The sequence below is a fragment of the Phascolarctos cinereus genome, unplaced genomic scaffold (assembly GCF_003287225.1).
Source record: "Phascolarctos cinereus isolate Bilbo 61053 unplaced genomic scaffold, phaCin_HiC Scaffold_4;HRSCAF=312, whole genome shotgun sequence".
In the NCBI taxonomy this organism is placed as follows: Eukaryota; Metazoa; Chordata; class Mammalia; order Diprotodontia; family Phascolarctidae; genus Phascolarctos; species Phascolarctos cinereus.
The window spans coordinates 2,261,088-2,280,782 of record NW_027555847.1 but is presented as its reverse complement, the minus strand read 5'-3'; the positions used below and the strand labels follow the sequence as shown (position 1 = coordinate 2,280,782).

Genomic DNA, 19,695 nt, shown 5'->3' with positions numbered 1-19,695 from the left:
TGTTAGTGACAGCTGGTAGGACTAGGGAGCTGTAGAGTTGGCTAAGCACTTTGCCAACATTATTATCATTCCCATTTGACAGGCAAGTAAACCAAGGCTCAGAGGTTAAGTGATTGGCTTACAGCCACAGAGCTAGTAAAGTGGCAGAGGTGGGATGGGAAAGAAGGAGGTGCGGGGGAAGGAATCAAGATGGGTGATCCATTCTCAGCTCCTCATGGGATGCCTAGCGCCTGGGCCTTGTTTTCTATGTCCATAAAAAATGACAGGGAAGAGGCAACACTGTTGTCAAGGGCGGAGCTTCCTGGGGGATTGCTTCGGGGATTATAAGTGATGGAGCAAGTGGGAAGCCCTCAAGCGGCAGCCAGGCTGTCCCCAGCACCAGGAAGGAAGGGCCAGGCTTGGGCTGGGGCTGGTGGTCCCTGCTCTGGGCCTGCAGGTCAGGGTTGGGGGCATCTGGGGCAGATCTTGATGCAGGTATTCTGCGTCATAAAAGTTGTGGAGCTCATAGGGGCAGGAGAAGGAGACAGGGAACAAACATTTTCATGGGGGATGCTCAGCATTCCTGTTACCCAGGAAACTGCCTCCTTGGCTCAGAAACATTCATGGAGATGCCAACTCCCACATGCCGCACCAGCCCTGAATGCAGCACTCGGAGCTCTGGGGAGCCGATGGGACCCGGGAGGAGGCACACCTGCACCTCTGAGCGATTTCTGCTTGCAGGAGGATGAGATTAGGAGGGGCCTGAGGGGAGAAAGCTGAGGACCGACTATTTCAAGAGGTTTGGCCCTGATGCCGGTTGATGTGTGAAGGCTGCTCGTGCACTCTGACGGATGGTACCAAGAACGGCTGCAGCCAGAAGTCTTCACTGCCCTATGTGAGGGCCCAATCACTCTGGTGGTCTGGCCCCTGTCTCATTCTGTGCCTGGGGGCCCTTCCCTGCTCTCTGGGTATGGGTGCTTCATTCTGGGCAGCTGCTGCTCAGGGCACCTGGTTCTTCCCCTGTCATGAGTCCCTGCTCTCAGGGATGGGAAAGCCCGGGCTTAGCTCAAGGGAAGGGAAGGGGAGGGGCAGTATGACTGCTGTGCTGGCTGTGTCTGGGCAGCTCCGAGAAAGGCCTGCCCATCCCCTGGGTGGGAATGATTTTCTGAATATAATAACTAAGCAAGTGTGGCCCTAGACAGCTGAACTGGACGTGGTCCAGAGCTGACCCATCGAGGGGGATGCTTGGTGGCAGCAGGAGGCTTCCAGTCCCTGTGAAGCCTCTTTTCTCCCAAACTTCACACTTCTGCACAGAAAATCTCCCAGACTGAGGGTGGGGCCACAGGGCACCAGGCATTGGAGCTCTGGTTCAGGAAGCCCAAGACTGCATGTCCATTCTAAGCCTAGGCAGGGTGGGAGCCTATAGGAAAGACCCTGAGGGGCAAGGTGCAGAATAGGAATTGTGCATGTGGCCTTTTGAGACTAAGCAAGCATGCTAAGTTACAAACTAAAGGGAAATTTAAAGCCTCTCTCCATAAAGGAGGGTGTGAGGCTGGGGGAGGATTTCCAAGCTGTCCCTGATCTCTTCCCCTTCACACCGACAGTCAGGAGGACGTCACTTTCATCTCTTCTTTTTCTCTCTTCCCAAAGTGGGATACTCATAGACACAAGCTGCCCCCTTCAGCCTCACTAGGCCCTGCTCTTCTGTTTTCTTTCTCTGATATTTTTGCCATATTTTCTTGAAAATTTGGCAAAGAGTCAAGACAGAAGAAGTTCACCAGGGTTTTAATGAAGCCACTGGTTTTGTGGCCAGAGCCACAGATTCAGACCTGGAGGGCCACAAGAGGTCATGAATCTGGCCACTTCCCTTCCCGGAGAGGAGAGTGACTCCAAGGTCATGCAGCTTCTGTGCAGCAGAGTAAGGACTCTTTGAGTCAGTCCCTGCCCCACCCCACCCCCCAGCCCTAGGCTGCCCCTAGATGAGAGCTAAAGAGATCTGGCTTTAGGCTTCCCAAGGCTGCTGGTTGTGTGTCTGGGCTGCTGACAGCACACAGATGTGGCTACAGACACAGAGGTCTGCCCAGCAGGGGGCAGAGAGTCCTCTCTGAGACTCAGGCTCTATCTCTGCATTGGTGCCAGGCACCCTGGAGGGCAGTTGGGGCTGAAGGCACCAGGGGATCAGGAGGTGCAAAGACCAACTGGAAAGGACTCCAGGCCAAGGCTACCCTGAGTATTTCCTCCTTCCCTGCCACCTCCACGTCTTCCTGGCCACCAGATACCATGCTGAGAAGGCTTTCATGAGAATGATCCACTGATGACTGGGAAAATAGGTGAGGGAGTGGGCCAGCTTCTCAGACAGAGATTCCAGAGACTGGAGGAATCCATCAATATAAGAAAGAGGATAAGAAGCATCCTGGATGGAGTGTGGCCAGGCAGATAGAGGAAAAAGAGAAGAGGTTGGGAGGGAGAGACAGAGAGACAGAGACAGAGACAGAGAGACAGAGAGAGAGGCAGAGAGAGACAGGGAGACAGAGAGAGACAGAGACAGAGAGAGACAGAGACAGAGAGAGAGACAGAGAGAGAGGAGAGAGGGAGGGAGAGAGAGACAGAGAGAGACAGAGAGAGAGATAGAGACAGAGAGAGACCGAGACAGAGAGAGAGGGACAGAGAGACAGAAAGAGACACACAGAGAGAGACAGAGAGACAGAGAGAGAGAGATTTGTATCTCCATGGTCAGAGCATCTAAGCAAACAGAAACATGGGGGCTTTGACAAGACTCTGTTTTTTTGTGTTTTCTTCTGGAGACAGAGTGCTTCCTGTGACTTTCTTCAAGCTGATGCCACTTTCCAGACATCCTCTCTAAGATGGAGGCATGGGTGAAGCCCAAGCCAGACTTTCTGATCGCTGAGAACTAGTGTCACAGCACCCACAGGCCTTCATGAACCCATGAATAATAAACATGAGCATCTTTCAAACATTTCTTTTTCTGTCCTCAGGGCCTGGAACACAGTAGGTTCTTTGCAAATGCTGATTGAATTTGACTTTATCAAATGCTCCAGACTCCTAGGATGAGGGAATCGGCTGCCTGTGTGGTCTTAGAATCTGCTGGCTACAAATTTGTGGGCCTATAAATACCTCCCCCTGTTACTGCTGCTAATAATGACAATTATTCTCATAATCCTTGCATAACATTTCTCATTCCTGGGTTCCTGTTTTTGCAAATGGAATAATTAGGATCCAAATGAAAGCTGAGCTCAAGCATTTCCATAGAAACCCTGGGCTGCAGCAGCACTGTAAGCAGTGAGCCAAACCAGCCTAGCCATGTGCCACTTGCTGCTGCCAACAGAAAACACCAAATTCAATCTTTCTAAGACTTTCAAAGACTTTATTCCTTTGTCAAGTAAACAGCCTCGACTCCCTAATGAAAATGGTCTTCCTCTACACAGTTCCTTGATCTCTCTCCCTCCCAAACAACCTTTTGGAAGGATAGCTAGGTACAAGATTGTTGGATTTTTTTAAAAATTAAAACAAGTAGCTGAATGTGATTTTAAGCATGAAAAATACAGACAGAATCCGGTGACCCCATCTCTTGCCAACATTTCTGACTCATCAAAAGGTAAATAAAAGGAGATTGAAACCTATGTAATAAGGGCCATCACTCTGGGGGCTCCACTAAGTCCCACACCTGCTCCAAGATCATCATTCTTTATATTCAAGACCTGTTTCCACTGTCCTATAACTGTACTGGTCAACTTCTTTTTCTCAGTTACCTGACCTTAAAATAAATAAAGTTTAGGGTAGGGAGGGATTGGGAATGGGAGGAATTTTTTAATTTCCTGATTTTCTAAGCGGGCCAATGGGTAGAAAAGGAATTTAAAGCTACTAACATCAGCAATAATGACATTTCTATAGCATTTAACACACATTATCTAATTTCAGCCTCACACTAAACCTGTCTTGTAAATGCTATAATTACCTCTGTTTCTTTTACAAATGAGCAAACTAAATTAGAGGGAGGATAAGTGACTCACTCAGGGTCATATAGCTACCAAATATCAGAGGCAGGATTCTAGCTCAAGTTTTTCCAGCTACAAATCTAGCATGTGTTCCAGGGTGGCAGGCTCCTCCTGAAGGCAAAGCCCTTTGCGTTGCATTGGCACTGAGCCCCTGAAACTAAGCTAAAAATCAGGACTTCATAGTCAAGTGGTCTTGACCATGCCAATTATACAACATTGACGGCTCCATCAGGAAGCAACGGGACCTACCCCCTATGAGAAGCCAGTGAGAGGTGTTGTTCCTACAGAGGCCACAGATGCTGGCAGTGGGCTGTTAGCATCCCTCTGTGGAGATGGACAGATGGACAGACACGATGGCCAATCTACTGGGCATACCACTTGCTGCGGAGCCCACACTGTGCACCAGGAGGAGTGATGACAGATAGCTTCTGTTTTCTTGGCCCCTTGGTCCCTGTGATTGATTGCGGCGGGATGAATCACAATAGAGGTTATCTCAAGAGACCAGATGCCTCACGGCTCATGGAGTGAGCAGTTCTGCCTCTCTTGGCCACTGACCTAGTCCTAGGCTCAGACTTTGCCCACCCTTATCACAGGCAGCAAAGACCCTCCCAGAAGCTTCTGATTAAGCATCAACCTTCAGTGGGTGGTCAGAGGACACACCCTTCCTTCCCCACAGAGCCAGAGTGTGCATGATCGGCTCCATGGGAAGGGTCTCAGGCTCACACCTTGATACAAATGAATAAATGACCCCAACAGGATTGGGTCTATGTTACAGAGTAGATTTATTCTTCTCTCAGCATCCCAAGAAATGTGCTTTCTTTGCAGAGGCTACAAAGGGGGGGGGGTCAGTCATCACTGATCTGGTCCCCACTCACCCCATCAGCTACTTAATACACATTTCCACCTCTGACAGTCTGATCTAGTCCTAAAGCACCACTTCAAAGGCCCCTCCCTCTAGGAAGCCCCCTTTGATTCATTCTTTTTCTCTTTTCCCATAAGTTCTTAGAGCGCTTTGCTAATTTGTCTCCCATGTTATTATTCCCAGTCTGCCCTGGATTGCTTTTACTTTCATAACTCCCTTACCACCCCACTAGATCAGAAGTTTGAAGACAAGAAATACACTGATATACCCTCCTCATCCCTCAAAGGAGCCAGGAATGATGTCTGATGCATGCCTACAGAAGACGCTCAGTAAATGATTGACAAGAATCCAATGTCAAGGTCCCTCAGGGCCCCTTCAGTATCCATTCTCTGTCCCTGTCCAAAGCAGCAAAGCAGGCATCACTTGGAGAGACACCAGGTGCACAGGTCCCTTCAGGCCAACATGCTACTCAGCTCTTGGCACCAACTGAGTCTCCAAGCTTCTTCACACTTTAGAGGCCATCTGGTCAAACCCACAGATAACCAGGACTCTCAAGTACAAAATCCTTCCCTTCCCCCTAGCAAATGTCATTCATGTGAAGACTTCTAGTGAAGGGGGAGTGATTACCATGGCAGCTCATTCTAGTTTGGATCGATTAAGTTGTTAGGAGGTTGTTTCTTGCCTCAATCCTCAACTTATGTCTTTGCCACTTGTGCCATTGCTCCTAGATCTGGGGCCAAGGAGAGCAACATTAATCATTCTTTTATATATTGCAGCTGCCTATTCGGTAGTTCCCTGTCTCCCCTTCCCTGTATCTAGCAGACTTCATCCCTTTATCAGATCCTTACATGGTAGGACCACAAGACCCTTCCTCATCCTGGCTGCAGCCTTCTGGACACATACAGTAGAATGTCTTTTCTACAAGAACTAAACTCAATGATCCAACAGAGATTTGACCCAGAGAGAGGATAGCAGAACTCACTTCAGACTAGGCCTGTACATTCACCCTGTCTTGATGTGATTTGAACCCATTTTGTGACAATGAGGTTGAATTCTTTATCATTTTATGAAAATCAGAATATTTGATCTTTCTCTCTTCCCCTTCCCTTCTACATTGCCTATCAGAACTGACTGACAACAGTTCAGTAACCAATGCCATACTTTCTTTCTGTCCCTGAGGCTATCCAAGGTAGCTTGAATCCATAAGGGAAACTAAGAGCTTTCTCACTATCTCCTCACTTCTCCTGGCTATAAATTCCCTATTAGCCATTTCTGTCCCATAATTTGTAGTCAGAGATTTTGGCAGAAAGCACAGAAGCTAAATAAAAGTTACCTCCCCTGCTCCATCTCCAGGGCTTAGCACAATGCCTGGAAAATAATAGGTGCTTAATTAATGCTCATTCACTGAATGCAAATGTCATTCCATCCATTAGAATAGCAGCAGCCCTCACCTCCTTTGATCATCCTTTTTATTCTAGTACAGCATGAACACACACACATCCTTCTATCATCTAGTCAGCTAACTCTTCCTACTTATAAGGTACCCCTCACTTTTCTTCGTAGCCTTCTTGCTATAGAATTTCTAGCATCTGATGCCTTTGGTTGTGTTGATATCTCCTCTCCTGGGTTGTGTCCCCTGTGAATTTCTGGCCATATATGCTTTTCCTACATTATAGATATTCCATTTTTTCCCATGTGGGTCAAGAAATATCAATCCTACTCCCAGACATCACCTTCTTAAGTAGCTGTGTCCTTCCTACATGTGCCTTTCTCTTCCAAAGCTTTCTCTTCTGTCTCAGCTGAAAACACCATTGGCCAAAATGGAATCTCTGACCCTATGGTTTTTAGCTTCTTTCCCAAGGCTTCCTGACTATTAGAAAGACTTTCCAGATTCCTCACAGCCATCTCATTCATGCTCATGAGAATCAGCATCAGTGGGGAGTAGGCATCAGGTTGAACAAAACTTTGGAGATACTCTGCCAGATTCTCTATCCACAACATGGGACCACAATCCTCCTATTGTTATTGTTGCTCCAAACAATTGCTTCCTGAGCATCCCATGGCAGTAATTCACCACCCACTGTCATCCATTTCTTGGTCACCTCTCACCCAATGGCCTCATTCCTTGGAGGACAATCACTAAGTATTGTCAATTCCAATTCCCCAATTTATGTACAGCTCTTGGATCTCCACTCTCTCTTTTTTCTTACTTTCATAGCCTTTGTTTGGGCCCTTATTTCTTGGATTATTCTGATAGTATCCTGAGTTATCTTGCTGGCTTTAGGCTCTCCCCTCTTTAAGATAACCTTCCTTACCTCAATATTCTTCCCTTGGTTGTAGGATCATACATTTAGAAGAGGAGGTGACCTTAAGTGTCATACATTCAAACCTCTTGGTTTCATAGGTGGGGAAACTGAGACCCAGAGAGGTTAAGTTACTTGGCCAAGGTCATAGCCACTATGTCTAAGACCCAATATTTTTCCTCATGTCTTCAACTCTAGATCCAACTGATTTCCTATTGGCCCATGCTGCCATCTCCATATACAAATGTGGTAGGAATGAAAGGTAACATAATGACAGCCTAAGAGAGACCCTGGCAACTCTGAGATACTAAGATAATGACAAGTCTCCAAGCACCAATTTGGTTCTCTATAGTAGCTATTGGAAACCAAGCATAAGAATTAGGTGCCCAGGATGAGAAGAATGGGTACATGGTGGATGGCAATGAATATTATCATCAATGAAGTCATCAGTCTTCCAAAGTAGCAGTGTGATGATGAGTTAAAATAAGCTAGGTAAAGGCTAGTTCTAAATGTTAATAATAATAACAATAACAATAATGACAGCTTTAAGCATTCAATTAAGAGTGAGTCAAACGCGGAGCCTGACATCAGCATCAGTGCTTTAAAGCATTGTTTGTTGCAGGTTGGAGATGGGGGAGGAGAAAAGTGGGCATGAGTGTATTAAATAGCTCAAATAAGCACAGCCGAAGTGGAATTGGTGTTTGGCAATAAGGGGGATTTTTAAGATTGCCTTTTCATGGTTTTGGTCTCAACTATAATTTGAAACTTCAAACACAGACATGGAAAATGAAACAGGTTGTGTTCTACCTCCCCTACCTCCAAATGGGTTACACAGGGATGCTGACAAACATGCTTTTGGTAAAGAAAAAACAAAAGAAGGTGAGAGGCATATTTTAAGTTTATCTCTTCTCCAAGTGACTACTTATTTGAGTAAAGTGTTATCTAGATTGGCTCCAGCTTCCCAGAATTTTCACTCTCCAATACTGGGAGGGGCCCATTATCCATTAAGGCTCTTAGCTAGACATTTGGTTTGGACTATCAGCTTTTAAACATTAGCTACAAGAAGAAATCAAGCACACTTCAATACCATCACTCCCATGACCTTCATAACCAAACAACTGGTGCCCGATCAAGTTTTGGCCTCTCAAAGTTCAAGGTTGGAACACTTCACAAACTGAATGCATGCCGGAAAGTTTTCCTAATATTATCTGCTCCCCTCCTTCACCCTGCCCCTCCACCAACTCTACCTTCATCTCTCTAGAGACTTGCTCAGGTTACCCACACCTCAACTAACTATAACTATTTCTCTCCTCCTGAGAATAACTAGACTCCTCTGGAAGGTGATTAAATCCTGGGAAACTGACTGCTAGCCACCCATGCATGACAAAGGTGAGTGGCCAGGTAGGTAGAGGCCACTGTCTTTATCTCAGTCATTTAAATTCTGGGTCAGATTCATTTGCATGCCAAGCCTGAGCAGCTTGGGAATTTTTAACCCTAAATCAGCTGTATGAAACAAAGGCCTGTGATGCACATTTTCTTCATGTTGTACTCTCGGAATCCCCTAGTTTCCTTCAGATTCAGTTCAAATCCCATCTCTTATGTGAAGCCTTTGCTGATTTCCCAGTTACTAAAGTCTTCCCTCAAATTCCTTTGTATTTATTTTCCATGCACTTATCTATGTATGCAGGGTACTTTCCACAATAGAATGTAATGTTCTTGAGAACAAGGACTAGGTCACCTTTGTCCTTGTATCCCCAGAGGTTAGCATATAGCCTGGCATTTAGTAAGAACTGCAAAAATTTGTTGATTGATTCACACTGATTCAGCAACTAATAAATGAAATTAAAAGTAAAAAGATGACAGCTTTCTGACTTTTATTCAATTACTTCCTTAGTTGGGCATGGCAGCTTACAGCTTCCACATATGACTACAATTAGGGTTATCAACTTGCCCTTGTCAGAAAGAGGCTTCCTAGTCACTACAATCTATTAGAAAGGAAATGAGACACACAGTAGATGATCCTGAGGACTCCAGAGAAGTTATTAATACTCATCACATCAACTTCGTTGCCACCTATGTTCCCTTCAAACCTTTGTAAGTAGGCCTCTTTCTCACCATTTCAATGGGACTCCTCTCTTAAGGATCAATGCCGGCAGATCAAGTAGCCTTTTCTATGTCCTTATGTTCATTTTCTTCTCTGTAACATTTGTTGCCACTTGCTGCCACCACGTTCTTGCTACTCTCCCAGTTTAACTCCCAAGATACTTCAGTCTCTTTATTTTCTCTGGCTTCTCTGTCCACTCATTCTCTTTCTCCCTTAAGATTGTCTCTTCTTTTCAAACTCTTACTATATGCATCCCCTCAAAGGCTTAGCCTTTTTTTCTTTTCTTCCCTTGATAATCATATCCATTTTCATCATTTCAACTCCCCAAATGTATATTTCCAGACCTCACATTTTCTTCTCTTCAAGACTAACATTTCCAACTACCTTTGATTTGATTTCATGCAGAAGTCGACGAGGATCTCAAAGCCAATATGAATTAGACTTTTTATGAAATATTTTCAACAAGTGGTCATTAAAATTTTGCCAGAACATTTCTAGTAAGAGGGAATTTGCTATCCACCAAGGCAAACCATTCAATTTTCATATTGCTCTAATTGTTAGGAAGGTTTTTTATTAAGTTTAAATTTTTTTTTTCTAAAATCAAGTATAAATTTGTCTCTTTGTAATTTCTACCTAGCTGGGCCAGGAATACAATGTCCGATCTCTCTTTCATTTGCTGAGTATTTGGCCTGCAGTCTCTTATCTGATCCTTACAACAATTCTGTGAGTTATGTACAATCACTAACCTCATTTTACAGATGAAGGAACTGAGACTTTGAAAAGTTATGTGACTTTCCCATGGGCATGCAGCAAGACATAGTCTGAGGCATGATTTGAACCCAGCTCTTCATGACTCTTATTACGGTAAATTATAATAGGATGCCCCCTTCCCCTCTCCTTCTCTACCCTCAAATCAAGCTCTATTTACTTTCCCTACCATAGAATATAAGAGCCCAGAGAACTGGCAAAAAGGCCCTGGACTAGATGTCAGTCAATAAGCAGGTGTCTAGAGGACCTCTGAGGACATGCCCCACTCCCAAGTGGTCCTTGGCTCTTTGCATTGCTTGGCAACTCATGAATGAGCGTTTTGTTGTATTTAAAGTGGCTTCAGACCCTTTGGGATACCTTCTGTTGTCTGTGCTGAGCTCAAAGATTGTTGGAGTCAGATAGCAGTAGGACACCCAGGGCATCTCCCATAGTTGACTCCTAGAGCTGAATTATGATCTCAGAGGGAGAGCAAATGCACTCACCTTCCTTAGCCACTGGATTCAAGGCCATGGCTACAGACATCTGCATTCTCACCATGCACATAGACACCTAATAGGATGTCAATGGCCCTCTGGGCTTCATGACATGCTCATTGTGAGAAGCAGCCTACTAGAGTGGATGGGAGGACATACTAGAAGCCAGGAAACCTCAATTCAGGTTCCACTTCTAACACTTATAAGCTGTGTGACACTGGGCCAGACTTGCTTCTCTGAGCCTCAGTTTCCTCATTTGAAGAAGCATCATGATAATACCTGCAGCACTTACCTCCCAGGGTTATTCAGAGGCTCAAATGAGAACACAGACTTGCAGCCCTTCATGGGCTGTATGCTCTGGTCATTCCACAGTTACTGTGCACTGGGGTCATAGCAAAGGTCACCAGAGAAGAACATACATGGATAAAGTGGGGTGGGGTGCACTCCTGCAATGTAGTTGACACTTCCTGATTACAGACTGAGTGTAGTGGGCAGGATGAGTAGCCCCACGCTCCATGGTCTGCAGTGTTGCTCTGTCCTGTGCGCTGACAATATCGTGGTCCACCATCTTTGGCCATGTGGGCAGCAGGAAAAGAAGTACAGGTCATTATCTGCAGGTTGACTTCCTCTGTTGTCTGTGGAAGAAAATCCTTGGGGGAAGGCCACAGCAGGGAAAGAGACCGGTTCACTGTGAGACCTGCTACTCACTCTCTAACAGTGTAACGGCCCCCCTTCCCACTGCACACTTGCTCACAGCAGAGGTCTGGTCCAGTTGGATGCTGGCTAGCTGGCTGGCTAGAGAGCAAATGGATTCCTGGGGTCACCTCATCAATGCCCACAGACCATGCAGCTTTGGAGAAGGGTGTCAGCTCCAGATGAAAGACAACATTTCCACCTAGTTTTGGTTCACTTCTTGGGTGACAGGAGACACAGCTAGACCTTTCTCTGTCTTTCTCTCTCTCTCTCTATTGCCTTAGAAAATATGGAAGCTCTTCTCCAGGAAACTGCTGGGATCATTTTTGTTTGAGAGGATATGGAGCAGAGGATGAACTCATTGGCTTAAACAGAGATAACAGAGGCTCCTGAAAGAGCAGAGGATCCTAAGTTGTCCCTCATGTTGTTTTTGAGGCTAACAGCCCTTGGCACAACTTCTCAATTGGCCCACAAAACCCTGGTGTCCAAAGGCCAGTTGGGAAACATTGGGAAAAGGCCAGTGTCAAGAGCCCCCTGTGAAAGGAAATCAGGCGCAGGTACCTGTTTGCTGGGCGGCTGGTGGCAGCATCTGGGGACTTCTCTGGGCACTGTACTGGACTGAGCCCATGGGCCGGTACTGCTGAGGTGATGAGGTAGGGAACTGACCAGATGGGTAATAGTACACTGGCATCTGCTGCAGGGGAGAAGGGCAAGAGAGCCACAAATGGGCATGAGTGCACTTTGATCTGAAGTGGGGAAATCCCTGCTCCCTCCCTCAGGGCACCTCAGCCTAAGCTTCTGGGTAGGACTGAAGCTCGTCTTTGACTCTTGCCTCTCCCCCCTGCTCCAGACTCAGCCATCACTAGGTGCTGCCTATCCAGCATCTGGGCTCTGTTTTCTGGTCCTCCCAATGCCATCCCACAACAACCCCTCGTTCAGTGCAGTCTCATTACAGCTGGGTCTTAGTCCTAGATCCCTGACCCCTGTGGTGTGCCCTCTACACCAGTTAGAATGAACCTTCGGAGGTAGGTGAATGAACATCATCTCCCTGAGGGCAGGGCCTGTCTTGTTTTTATCTCTGAAACCTGAAAGTGCCTCGTTCACCATCATCATTCAATGCCTGTTGGCAGAGCTTAATATTAGACTTGAACAAGCAGGTGAACAAGAATGTTCAGGCAAGTGCCAGGGGATCTCACAATCTAAGGTAGTAGTTGAGGAGGGGAAATGTAAGTATAGTCACAAGTAGAGATAGAAGTGTGCATGTAGATGGAAGAATAGGTGTAGATGCAGATATAGATGGGAATATAGGTATAGATGTAGATGTATGGGTAGATGAAGGTGTAGACAGAAGTACAGATAGAATGTTACATTCTGTGGTAGGAGACAACCTGCTTACATATAAATGCATGCAAAATAAATACAAAGAAATTGGGGGAAGACTTTAGTAACTGGGGAATCAGGAAAAGCTTCACATAAGAGATGAGAGTCAAGCTGCAGCTGAAGGAAAGTAGAGATTCACAGAGGTATTTGACTTAGGGTGGAAAAGTCCCAAGATACTCTCAGGCTTGACATACAAATAAATTTGACCCAGATCGAAACTGCAGCTGTAGATGGCAGTGTGGGCGTAAGTGTATGTAGAAGTGCAGGCATTGGGGTTGATGGAAATGTGTAGATATCTTGGTCTACAGGGCCTTGGTGGCCAGAAGTGGTGATGATGGCTGGAAAGGACAAGGAGGCAGATTCTATCTTGATATTTGGACACACACACACACACACACACACACACACACACACACTCCTGACTATTTTCACTGCCAAGAAGCAGAATGAGGCTGCTGGCCTCAGGAGGCTGTGGGCCCCTCTCTTGGGAGGTCTTTACAGAGAAGCTACCTCAGCACTGGCCATTATGTTCTAGGTCAGACCCTTGGTCATGGATGAGTTTGACCTCTCAGATTCTGTTACTCAGGCCACAAAACCAGGGGCAACACTTCAGGAGACTGGGTCAGATAAAGCAATTATGACAGCCTCAAGACTTCCCCTGGGCCCTGCTTCTGTTGGGGAGTAGGTGGGTTGGTGGGAGGCTAGGGGATTGTCTGTTGGATGGGATGATGCCTGGCCTTCAGAATGGCCTCCCAGATGCAGGATGCTCAGAGTGGAGGACATCTAGTCTTTCCCCCAAATGAACAAGCATTTCCTCCCTCCATCCATAACCTTTGCTCAAAGGCCTCCAAATTGGGAGAACTCTCATAGCAGCCCATTCACCTTAGGGACAACATGACCATAAGAAAGCTTTTCCTGACTTCAAGCCTAAGTTTGCTTCTTTTACATTTTCCACCCAGTGCCCCTACTTCTGCCTTCTGGGATCGAATGGCACGAGTTTAAGCACCACTTTTATATGTGTTTAGCTACTCAAACAGAGCCATCTTTACATACTCCCCCCTTTCTTAGCCTTTTCTTTTCCAGGACAAATGCCCCCAATTCTTTTACTTGATGGCTTTCATGGCATCAACTCCAGATGTGCCATCACCATTCTGAGTGCTCACTTGGGGACATTCTTTAGTTTAACAATGTCCTTCCCACCATGTGATGCCCAGCATAAAACTGAGCTCCAAAGGTGTTCAGAACAGGGCTGGGTTCCCAAGGACCAGTCCCTCTCTTAGTGTGGTCTAAAATCACAGATGCTATCTTGACTGTCATAATGCACTGCAGAAACCATAAGGGACACCCTCATTTACTAAACACATGAAATCTTCTTCCTCCCCACTTTATGTGTGTGACCCTATAGGAAAGCTTTGACATTTAGCCTGTTTGCATATTGGTGGTTCATATTCTAGTCTGTCCAGATTTTTTGACTGCTGACTATCCTCCCATGTGGCAGCTTTTGGGTCACCTTCCTATTTGATAAGTAAGCATCTATGCCTTTGGCCAAGTAATGGATAAATAGTCTGAGGTCAAGAGCAGTTCCCTGGGGCATTCCACTGGAGACCTCCTTCTGGTGCCCTTAAACCACCAGTGACCACTCTTTAGGTCTGGCCATTTTCAAGGAGCTTCAAATCCACCTAAATATCCCATTGTCTAACTTACTACCTTCCTTCATTTCCATAAGAAAAGCCTGAAAGATTTTGTCAACTGGAGTTTTGGTTAAGCATCTGGAAAGATGCATACCTCAGCCTCCTTATCCCAAGGAGATAGGAGCTGATAACCTTGAGGCTTGAAGCTGTCCAAGGCATGTGACATGTGATCACCAAGGACAGCATGTCATGTTTCCATGTTAGCTTATTACTGGCTTACAATGCTGAAAACAATTGTATGACAAAGAAAATAAATTAGGTTCAATGAGGGGAGGGAGAGGATAGTGAAGCTGAGAGTCAACGTGCGCACACGAAGTCGGGTTCTCATCTTACTCCAAACAAGTGATCATCCTTTTCAAAAATTCCTTCAGTTTAGGCCCTACTGTGCCTTGTGCATAATAGGTGCTTTATCAATGCTCAGAGTGTCTGACTGCTTGCTGCCTCCATAGCCACTGGCTCAGCCTGCCTCAGCTCCTCTCATCCCACATATGGAAAAGGGGATGAGTCCAAAGCAGTGGACATCTCCTTTTTATTGATATTGTCATGTCCTCCTCTCCTCTTCGGGACAAAGACATGTATTTACATGTCCATAGAATCCTAGAACTTCATATCCATCAGGGGAATTTGAGGTCATCTACTCTACCCCACACCCAGTATTCATGCAGTCTACTTGAATACCTACAGTGATAGAGGACTCACTATCATTCAGTGGCATTTATCCATTCCATCTTTTGGACAACACTGATTAGAATTATCCCATCTCCAAACCATATATACATAGGAGAAATGGAACATTTAATTTGTCTTCAGGATCACAAGTGGCAATGGGAGATGGCTAGAGAGGTCATTCCCTGACCATCCTTACCTGCTACCTTAGATTCCTGGTGTTACCCCTGTGAGTCTATAGGTGGACCATTTGCTCAGGGTTGGCTGTCCCCCTCTCCCCAATCACACCATGTGCTTTCATCAATCCCTTTGTTTGCTACAGGGTTTCTAAGCCCCAACAGGGAATGCCTTGTAATCCAGAGGAATTGTGGACCTCTCCCTACCCTCTTATTCTTCTCCCTTCCCCCGAGCTCTTACTGTTTCCCAAAAGATTGATTACAATGCTCTAGGGATTTTGCAGTACATTTGCTTCCTCAGTACAATGACACTGAAATGTCTTCATCGAGCAGTGTTCTATCCTCCCCCCCTTGGGTGAAGGTCCTCTGTGCTGTATGTTGCCACATTTTGCCTTGGATGGTAGAACCAGCTCATAACCGTGGGATGCTATTTTGTCTGAAGAGCAGTGAGACCATCTGATACCAAAGTTCTGCCCTTAAAACTTTTGATACATGAGGTTGGTGACTTGTGTATTGATGCAACTGTCTTTCCCAAAAGCACTAGAACCCTGAGCCAGAGGAACATGCCTTTCTAATCAGATTTGAGAAGAGGGAAAATCAGTAAGGACCACGAAGAGTGAACTACTGTCATGTGAGCCCTCCCTCTGAAGACAACTAGCAATGGTTTGTGGTTTGTGTCTCTAAAGAGTAATTTATTCATGATCTGAGTCTAGTGACGGGAGGAGAGGGAAGCCACACTCCAAATTCTGAATAAGCCACACAAGGTAGGGATTTCTAATGAGGCTGGACTTTGGGCATATGTATATAACTGGAAAATGGGCCAGGAATTTCATCTGCCCATTTTGCTTCCTGACAGTAATCACTTGTGCCATCCTGCTCAGATCCTTGGGAGATGGCTGTGGGTCCATCTTGGAGGAGACAGTAAAAATCACTGGTCTGTGGTGTCTTACATGTTTGAGCCAATTAAGGATGATGAACAACACTCACAGCAGCCCACAGGAGTGATGGTACCCTGGATGCCCATATGCCTTCCTCTTGACTATCCAGAGGCAAGACAGAGTCTGGAGAGAGGAAGCTGAGGAGAAGGCGTCTTTGGGGGCACGAAGGGTCCATCTCCATAGAGCTGGGAGCAGAAGGCTTAAGCCTGAGAGCCTTCTCTGATATCACAGCTCAACTGCCCCAGAGAAGCAACTCTTACAGGTATTCTAATCCCTCTGAACTCCCCTCCTGCACCATCTTTTCTCCCCTGCACAAGGTAGCCTGGACTCTCTCATGGGGCCCCTCTTGGATGAACAATGGGAAGTGGCTAAATTTAATCATTGTTTACCATGTATTAATTGAATGATCATCCACTGTTCAACCTTTCGTACAGTTTTTCTAAGTGTGTTGTAGCAGCACTATAACTCTGACTGTCAGAGAAAGGACATGACACTGACATGGAGGTAGGCATGAAAATACAGTTTGGGGGATGCACATCAACATGGTAGCCAAGCCCACTCTAGGCTGGACTTAAGTGTGCAACTGAGTGTACCTACCTGGGCAGGGGAAGCCTGCTGGACAAAGCCGTGGGGTGCAGGGGAAGGCTGGAGGACTTGCTGGGAGAGGGGAGGCCCTGAGCCTGAGAAGCCTCCAGGAGGAAGCTGCTGACTCGTTGAGGTGAGGACATAGCCTGGCTGCTGTCCTGGCTGCTGAAGGATGGGCTGCGGGTAGACGGGGCCAGTTGGAGGGTCAGGGGTGTCTCCTGATGACTGTCGGCTCAGGCTTATTTGACTGAACTGGGTGGCTATGTCATCTCTCTATGAGTCAAAAAGCAAACAAAGAAATGAATCAAAGTGACTTCTGGACATTCTGTCTAGCAATGGGGGAGGGGAAGGGCAGGGCAAAGAAGAGGATCAGGGCCACAGATTCCATGTCAAGAGAAAATATTAAGGGATGAGGTGAGGAAAAGGGAGAAGAAATTCATGGAGAAGGGGTCTGGATGTCTTAGAGTGGTGCCTCTTCTCCTTAGGGCTTCAGGCAATTCTGAGCTGACATCATGAAGCCCTGGGCACCAGGGACTGAGCAGATGTGAGCATCTTTTTCTGACTGGACAAAGACACAGGGCCCAGAGATGTTAAGGGCCTTGGCTCCAACTCACAGGGTTAGTGGAAACAATATACACTTCCCCCAACATTCCTCTCGATGGGATTATAGTCCAGAAATAAATGAGACATTTGGGTTCTTGCTCAGTAGATCTACTCCCTGCCTCCCAAGTCCCTTAGCAGAAAAATTGGGGCAGAATTTTTCAACACTATCCTTGGAAGCATCAACCAATGCCCCATGTGCCCCTCCCCTTCTATCTGGGCTACTGAGTCAGTAGAAGCCTGCACTATCCACAGGAGTTGAGGGATGTGGTGGGGGAATAGCAAAGGCATTTATATTACCCTCCCCCCAACCCCACCATGGAGGAACTGTTTTGTTTATTAGACCAGACAGAAACTAAGGCATCTCTCTCTGTCTCCCTCCCTCCCTCTCTCTCTCTCTCTCTCTCTCTCTCTCTCTCTCTCTCTCACACACACACACACACACACACACACACACACACACACACACACACACACATAGACTTGTGAGTACTTTACTCAAAGAACTCATAGAAAAGTAAGCTCATTTGGGTACATTGGGAAAAACCCAATCCTGTATAGTCTCATAAATCATGAGCTTCCTAAGGGGAGGGACCATAGTTGGTTTCCTTTGTCTTTGTCCCTTTCTCAACATCTCCTTTACCCGAGGGCAAGAATCAAAGTCCCAGATGGTCCAATGCTGATGCCAAGTTGAGGAGGGGGCTAACCACACTTCAATAGGAGGAAGCAGCCCTTCCTTCCCTCTCCCCTTCCCACCCCACTCTCCAGGGGCCAAAGCCATCTATCAGTCAGACTGGGAGAGTCCAAGGCTATGCCCTGAGAACAAAATGAAAACAAATAAACAAACAAAAATCACCCAGATGGAAAGAACCACCACACAGAGATAAAGATACTCAGACCTGCTCTGAATGTGTCCCACTGCCTCACCCTCCTTGCTACTCACACCCATACACATGCACAGGTACATTCTCTCTCTGTCACACACACACAGACACACACACAGACACAGACACACACACACACACACCCCTCCATATTCTTCCATGCATTCTTCACAGCCCATCAGCACTCCCTGGTCTGGGCTTGCATTGCATGCCAAATGAATGAAACGTGTAGACATCATACCTGCACAGGAAACTGATGCCCAGCAGACACAGGCAGGAGATGCTGGGGAGGATAGGAGACAGTGGGATACTGCACTGATTGTACAGAAGGCTGCAGGGCCTGCAGAGGCTAGGGGAGAAACAAAGCCCCAGGTCAGGTCACCTCCAAGGAGGTCTGTGGCACACAAAGGGCAGAGGCACTTGGTTTTCTCTTCTTCCCTTTCTCTATCCCTCTCTTACTCTGAGAAGTCTGCCTGCCTGGGATAGAGGGGAATCAGGGGCTAGGACTCTGTCTTTTTTCCTCAGGTGGCTTTTCTTGACCTCTCCTGAATTCAATGTTGGGCAGAAATGAGGAAAGCAGAGAGACAATGTGGGTGCTCTCGTTGGCTCCCTGCCCCTCCCCAATGGCCAGCTCAGAGAGGATGGGTGGGGGATGTGGCACATTTGCCAGCCTCAGGCTGGAATTGGGCTTCCTGCCGTCCCTGTGGTCTCTAAGCCCAGAAGGATTGGTTTGGGAGACAGCCTCCTCCTTTACATCCACCACCATGACAATGGTTACTCATGGCCATGGCCACTCGGCCCTGAACCCTGGAAAAAGGGCAGGGAGGGATTGACTTGGCCATACCAGGGATACTGCAGATGACTCTTACAGCCAGAGAAAGAGACATTCCCCCTCATGCCCCACCCCCATATTGCTACCAAGAGGAACAGGTGTGGTCTAGCCACCAAGCATGCCACAGGCTATCATAGCATTGGGCTGCCCTTGTCTGGCTTGGCTCCAGAGAGCAGAACCAGGAGTCATGGGTGAAACTGGAAAGGCAGAAACTTTAGGTTTAAAGTTGGGAGCAAGGGGCAGCTAGGTGGCACAGCGGGTAGAGCACTGGCCCTGAAGTCAGGAGGATCTGAGTTCAAATCTGGCTTCATACCAAATACTTGACACTTACTAGCTGTGTGACCCTGGGCAAGTCACTTAACTCCAATTGCCTAAAAAAATTAAAAAAATATTGGGAGCAAATTAGTAAAAGTGAGAGATGTCTCAGCCTGGAATGGGCAACCTTGAGAGCAGGTAGCAGGCTATACCTGCTAGCAGGCCTTCAAGTATAAGCTTAACAACCACTGTTGGGGATGTTGGAGATGTGCGGTGTCTTGCACTGTGCCTTTGAGGTCCTCCCAACCCTGACATGCTGTGACTGTGGAGGGGAAGGCTCACAGACACAGGCCATGCTGGAAGAGCTTAGGATCCTAGGAATTCCTTCCAGCAAGTACCTTGGCTAGAATAGGACTATGGATGGTGGATGGGGTGATATTCACAGAGGAATATGAAATCTCAGACCTAGAAGGAGACTCAGGGGCCATTG

The 19,695-nt window shown here is 46.7% G+C and overlaps 1 protein-coding gene across 6 annotated transcripts in view; it reads right to left on the bottom strand.

Moving 5' to 3' along the window:
- The window catches only part of ARPP21 (cAMP regulated phosphoprotein 21), a 168,550-nt gene that overhangs the window by 31,860 nt on the left and 116,995 nt on the right, over positions 1 to 19,695 (bottom strand). For all 6 annotated transcript variants that reach the window (XM_078152002.1, XM_078152003.1, XM_078152005.1 and 3 more), the window contains 3 exons: positions 18,360 to 18,467; positions 16,647 to 16,907; positions 11,760 to 11,892 (listed from right to left, as the gene is read on the bottom strand). In XM_078152002.1, the coding sequence (XP_078008128.1) occupies positions 11,760 to 11,892; positions 16,647 to 16,907; positions 18,360 to 18,467 (502 nt within the window). The remainder of the gene's footprint in view (positions 1 to 11,759; positions 11,893 to 16,646; positions 16,908 to 18,359; positions 18,468 to 19,695) is intronic.